The sequence below is a fragment of the Bradysia coprophila genome, unplaced genomic scaffold (genome assembly GCF_014529535.1).
Source record: "Bradysia coprophila strain Holo2 unplaced genomic scaffold, BU_Bcop_v1 contig_350, whole genome shotgun sequence".
Taxonomy (NCBI): domain Eukaryota; kingdom Metazoa; phylum Arthropoda; class Insecta; order Diptera; family Sciaridae; genus Bradysia; species Bradysia coprophila.
The window spans coordinates 8,714,045-8,720,963 of NW_023503608.1; the positions used below are offsets into that span (position 1 = coordinate 8,714,045).

Sequence of the window (6,919 nt, forward strand, 5' to 3'; positions counted from 1 at the left end):
GACAATAATATTGTAAGCTATCACATACACTGCAAAGTAAGAGCAGATTAGAATCTAGGTACCTCTCTCTTATTAGAACAGAAATAATTTCCTAGTAGGTCTTCGGCGTCCATCAAATTCGATAAGTGAGTACGCAAAACCTCATCATTCAGTCACTGAACCTTTATCTTTCGTAAACTAACTTAACTTGAAAAACAAGATTTTTTCAGCAAAATAGGTTTTTAGTATCATTAATGGTAATGGTAGTGGCACAATATAAATACAACTGACTTACAACAGCTTACTCATACTAAACTAGAACGTATACAGGTAGGTCATTAATTGAAACAATTTTGGTTATTTTAAATCCAAATATACCAAATTTACTGCAGGTTTTTCCAATTCTATCAACAATTATGGTGGCAAGTGCATTCTGGATCGGTCCACTGCTATCATTTGCCGCAATAACGAACAACATCTTTCCCAGCCTTGCTGACGATGAATCTATTTCAGTTAGCAAAGCAATCAACCTCTGGGCTACAAAAACATTTGTTTCATATTTTACCGAGTTTACACTACCACCGACCGTAGACGTAGCATCTGGTATTCGGTTTTACTGTGCCAACGAGGAACTAAATTTTGAAGAAGTTGGCAAATCTGGAGTCATAGTTGATGTCTCATTGGATAAGTTGAAGGAAGTTGTAAATGTGTGGGCAACATCCAACCTTGTCTCTTCTGAAACATCTGCAAACATTGGCTATATATTCAAGAAAGAAAATTTTCGGACGATACTGGAGGCTGTTCAAGTTCGAGAAGATGGACAGATCATTTATGGAACATTTGGATTCATTGAATTGGTTTCAACTGGAAACAGTAGAGTGGGAGCAGTTTTATATTCGTTTAAAAAATTCAAACTTCAAACACCAACAGACGTCGCCTGTTACATTGATGCTGATGCATGCATTTTATGGGGTGTATTTTGCCGTGCTTCGTTCAAAGTTAATGGACTTAGTGATGCCGAAAGTCGAGCCTTGTTCAGCTACATTCGTTTCGAGACTATTAGAGCTTTTGTCGAGGATTCTAAACAGTTTTTAGAAAATTTGGATAAGGAATCACTTCGATATAAACCTTTCCTTCCACAATCTCTAGCAGTTGCTTTGACGAGAATGGAGCAAAACGCAGACAAAGCGCCAACTGAATTGTTTACTGAGGATCCGTTTGTTATAAAATTATAACCGTTAGAGTTAGACTATACCAGGTATAGTATACCTAGAATTTTATTTTTTACATGTTAACGGCAGCGATGACAAGAATAAGCGATGAACTCTACCCAATGCCGAATTATGTATAATAATAGAGTGTTTCAGTGATAACCTCAATGTGGGGTAAAATGATGATAGTTGACAGGGATGTGCAAGCGATACGAAGCCCTTAGTTCTCTACAATATAATATAATGTAATTGTAGGTTATTCAAAAATTAGACAAGTATGGGTGAGTGAGACAAGACATTTGTCAGAAGAAAAATAAAATAAAATTTCAAAATAAAGACACATTGAAGTTAAGTTTAAATTTTTGGCCGTCAACGACTATCATCTCTTCTCGATATCAGCTTCAAGAATAAACGACAAGCTTTGGCTGAGGCAGTCTTACATAGCAAAAAATTAAGTAAAAGATTGTAAATCAACTTCTTTAAAATACTTCTATCAAATGAAGTAGCAGATTCGTTAGTAAAACTGTTGATAAATTTACCGTCTATGAAAAGTTTAAACACCGTTTTGATTGACTGTACGGAACTCTCTCACTTAATGACAAAATGTTTGCTCTGTGGAAGCTCCCATGGCATCGGTTATATTTGACCAATGACTATCAGGTACTTGAACCAGGTTGTAGCGATCTCTTCAAGTACCTGTCATGTTCATGTTTGTCTAAATGAGGCCGAAATTCAGTCTAATCACTGCAATCGCTTTTTTTATTTGAATGGAGAAGTCATCGACGAACCATTGATAATACGCAGTGTACACGTTTCTGTGGGTCTTGCCGTTTGTTTTTCGCTGTTCTAACATAAATGTTTCTATATAATATTGAATTTGAGTTTTTCTATTATTTTTGTCATCGCAGTCATGCCTTGCTTCGCGTAGAAGCCTTTTAGTGGCTTGAGATTTGATTTTCTTTTCTTTTAATTTGACAATTTTTCCTGGATTATTATAATACTGGTGTGATTCGAGTGCTTTCCACATATATGCGCGACATGCGGGATTCAAATCCAGCTAATTGTAATGAGGGATTCTTTTGAAAAACAGCCTAGAAAGGTATACGATCCTAGAAGCCAGAACTACTTTCGAAAAAATTCACTGGTGATAGACGATCAAAAACCGAAAATACGCCCTTTTCTTACAAAAATTTCTCCATTTACACCAGCCGTACTGTGTCGTGGGGGTGTCATGTCATTAGAAAGGTAATCACATGTACTATTGAGCCGAATAGGGACTTCTTGGGTTTAAAATTCATCCATACTGAAATATGTACATCGTACATGTGATTACCTTTCTAATGACAAGTGCAAGTGCAAGTTTTCGTTTTTTGATGACCTATCGCTTCGAAGAATTTTTTTGAATGTTGTTTTGGTTTAAAGGGTCGGAGGGTCGAAGCACGGCAGAGTAAAATAAACCAGACAGGAGCGGTTCATTTTCGAAACGTCAAATAAGGGACCTAATACACTGTATGAAAATGAACTAAAATGAACACTGACATAAATTGAAAAAAAAATCGCAAAAAATATATAACTAGAAAATGCATCCGGTTTCGGTAGGCTGTTTTTCATAAGAATCCCTAAATTAGTTTTCAACTAAACTGACTCAAACTGTGTGTAAATGAAAAGGCAGTGTCAAAATGTAAAAGGAATGTGGAAAACTTATTGTTACACAGTAAAATGAGTTAAGAAGTAAGGGAAACAGGTTAGGTTCGAACCCTCTGCTAGTTACGAGGACTGAAAGAGAAATATGTGCTAAATATGTAAAAAAAAATCCGCAATATTACATATCTGTTAAAATTCTCTGTATATTCGCCTTTACGAAAATTGTAAACATCATCCGATGGTATAAAGATAGATTCAACGAACATGCTATCGTACTTAAAAATGACAGTAACTTCAGCAATCAAACACAAGGAAAATATTCATATTTCACGATAGTAATTTGAAATCGGAAATAATAATAAAACGTATTCACACGAAAAAACAATAAATCATTAAATCAAAACATCCCCAAAATAAAACTAAAATATATCAAAGAATTATCCGTAACGTACGAATATTATTTACGACATCATTCCGTCTATCTCCTCCACTGAAATACATACACATCTATCTATGTTAATAATATTCCTTAATACTCATCCCTCTGTTCGAAATCTCGTCGAACGTACAAAACACTCTTTTTTCCGTTGGGCTATATTTTCATACCGAAAAGTAAATTATGGATTTTGATATGGAAACAAAATTTAAGGTATATATTCGAGCGTATAAACACACATAAAAATACAGAAACTGTTTGTTTCGCGTCAGCAAATTTTCTCAGCCATATTTTATGTACATTATTATTATTCGGTCGTATAGCCGTTCCAACTGAGTCTATCAATGCGCTATCAAAATGCTATTTCCAAAAATAAAAAAAATTGTGTGTAACGTAACGGTAACATAACTATACTTCGATTTTGGGTTTTTTTTTCGCTGTGTATTGTGTGGATAAACGATGTATATCTCAAACGTACATGAATTTTTCGAAAAATATACAATCATTTCAACGGTAGCATGTATATGTTTCCAGTTATGTATCGTTGTGTACAAGTATGTACTTCAAACTGTAGAATAAACTAAACATTATATCGGATTCAGATATACAGAATGTTCAACGAGATACACTACATACACATATATATTTTATTGGAGGGTTCTTTCGACTCCCTTATTGCTACTTCATCGGCAATATATCACCCTAAGCCTCCTTCCTTTTTATGGTATACTACCGCTGTTATTTATCCGCAAATACATGAATTTGGCGAATCTAAACTTTGTTATAAAATAGAAAAAGACATGCATGCAAAAATGTGTACATTCAAGTGAAGTTTACATAATGCTATGTTTTCAAAGTGAATTTGTATAGCGCTATTTAAAGCCAATAAATTTGATTAAGGCTTTTAATGAAAGAATATATTGGCAGAACAGCAACAGCAGTGGCAGCTGATGAACCCCCTTTTTTAATATCTAATATTGCAATATGGTTATGTAATTGCTGAAACTGTTTTGAGCACATTAACTGAATTGCATAATATTTTCCCTTAACTTAACCCTTATTATCATGTTCGGTAGGACGTCGATTTTAATTTTACGGTGAAAGTCATATTTCCATTTAAGTTAATATTTTACACCCTTCGAAAAAAATCTTACAAATTATTAGAACATTATCTCGCCCCTAAAAAGTTTAAATCATTTTCGCGCACTTGGTTTAATATAAAAGCCGAGATGAGTCGGAAATGGGTCAAAAAAGTCTTTTAATCACTACATCTATTACTTCATTTGTTCGAAGTATCGAGACGAATTTCAAAGGTTAGTGTTGACACATCTGACATATTCCTGAGAATATTCTTAACACGCTGCCAGTTTGTTTGACCAAAATTCGTTCAGATAAACTTTAATTATTCTTAGGTGACGGTTGCCAATGTTATGCCATTTACACGAAATATATTCAGGTATATGTCATTGGAACCCACACCATTTAGTGCTGTTTCAGAATCAGGCCTATCTTTTAGTGCTCGTTTAATGCTGTCGAATGGGCCCTCACTCGAGTTTTATGCTGTTCAGGGACCAGATAAAAATGTATTTGAAAGTATGTCATTTTCAAGATTTCGCTCAGGATGGGGATGGGTACTAAACATATTGGAGTGTATACCTATAATTTAGTGCTAGAAAATGAAACCGGTCCCAGTGGTGCCTGTTGAGAGAAGTTACCAAAATTTTTGTTAAAAAAAACATGTCGTTTTAGGGGTTTATATTGACTTAACTCGAGTTTGACCTGACCGAATTACACATTTACTTACCTTGATCTTGAAAAATTAATTATCCTACGTAATTTGACAGCACCAAAACTCGAGTGAAAATACATTCGCCAGCACTAAATGGGTACATTGTCGAGTCCCAAATATAATTTTTTTTTTATTTCGAGTCAAAACCCCTAAAACGACATCCTGTTTTAACAAAATCTTTGATAACTTCTCTCAACAGGCAGTACCAAATCGAGTGTATCATTTGCCAGCACTAAAAGAGCTCTAAATTATAAACCTAAACCCTAACATATTTCGAGTCTATACACTCTCAGTATATGCAAATGACATATTTTATGACCTTGTTTTTTTTTTCTAATACCAGCGCTCAGTAAGTCTTAAGAGTGATACTATTTGTCAGCACTAAACGAGCACTAAATTTCTGATTTACAATATGAAAACACGAAGCCGCTTTTGAAGAAAGTAACAAAACTGGACTGAAGTCCTAGGATGAGTTAAGGAAAATTGTAAAATGCATAATGTTTCACTACATGAAAGCAACTTTAGCAACTGCAATCATTGGCAATAATGTGTATTAGCGAAAATTTAAGGATAATACTGGAGGCTGTTGACGTCCAAGAAGATTATAGCACCAGAGTCGGAAATATTTTATATTCGACTAGAAAATTTAATCTCCGAGCACCAATGTCAGTGACATCAGCGATAGCGATTGCGCTACTAACGACCCCATTCACATGCGATACAACAAATTATCAATTTAATCCACCGTACAAAAAAATGTTCCTAATATCAGATCCGACAAAGAATGTGATTTAAATTCTACACAAGTTAACAAGTAAAACATCATCATTGGAAAAAGTCAATCAGTCATACGCACCCTTTATATCACAAAGAATGCTCAATTCGAAATAAACCGAATTTTAATTTGTTCTTAATCCACTAAATGATAGCGATGGCTAGAGAACGGTTTTTATTACCCGTGTTTACTCTTTGTTTGCACTGTAACTATGAATAATATGAATTTTGTTTCCCATTGAAATTTTCTAATATCATTAGATGGTCACGTGTACCGACTTAATGATAAATCTAAAAGTTTGTGAGACAAACCCACCAAATTTATTCAGTAGCCTTGTTTTTGTTTGTTTAGCAAAGAAATGACGATAAATATAATCATGTTTGTATAACGGCATATCGATGTGCACCCATGGATTGAAATGTATGTACGATGTACCCAAATAAACAAAACGCAAAACGTGTCCTTATTTATGTGACGAATAAGTTGTACATTTCAGATAAGGAGAGTCGGTGTATCTACGCACTAAATGCAAAAATTAAATGAAATTGAATTCGAAAATTTTATTGTGACTGTATCTGTTATGAGGCTTGTGTAGCTACAATATTTGCATAATTTCTCTTTTATATTAACAAACCCAGAAATTTTCCACATTATTTCGAACAGGGAATATGTTTGACAAAAGAACGAAAAAAAAGGAACGAAGCGAAACACTTGCCAATAATAATCATTTGATCGAATCACCCTTCATATATTATATTAACTATTAACTTCATCGTATGACCCTGATTATCGTTGATTATTATTTATGGGAATATTTATGACATTTTATTTGAATTTCCCACGATTATATGCAGATACGAATGGAAAAACGGTTTTCATTTGATTAAAATGTTCAAAGCTATTTACACATGAGGCGTCAGACTTAGTGCAATAAATAGATATAATTTAGTTATAATTATTATCAATCGTAGCACATTCGGTCGGCGTTTATTTAGGTAAACAGTAGCAGGTAAGTGCATGAAACATTTTGTCATTTTCATATGAAATTCATGCTTAATCATACGTAAACACTTGAGAAATTACCA

At 34.0% G+C, this 6,919-nt stretch overlaps 1 protein-coding gene across 1 annotated transcript; it reads left to right on the top strand.

The window, feature by feature from the left end:
• Positions 1 to 302: 302 nt before the first annotated feature.
• Positions 303 to 1,396, top strand: LOC119080770. The gene is made up of 2 exons (XM_037189336.1): positions 303 to 309; positions 372 to 1,396. Exon 2 carries the CDS (start codon positions 396 to 398, stop codon positions 1,212 to 1,214), a length of 819 nt encoding a protein of 272 aa, XP_037045231.1. The 5' UTR covers positions 303 to 309; positions 372 to 395; the 3' UTR covers positions 1,215 to 1,396.
• The last annotated feature ends 5,523 nt before the right edge of the window (positions 1,397 to 6,919 follow it).

What these genes read in the sequence shown, in the direction of transcription:
- LOC119080770 (XM_037189336.1), top strand. Translation starts at nt 396, where the DNA reads ATGGTGGCAAGTGCATTCTGGATCGGTCCACTGCTATCATTTGCCGCA.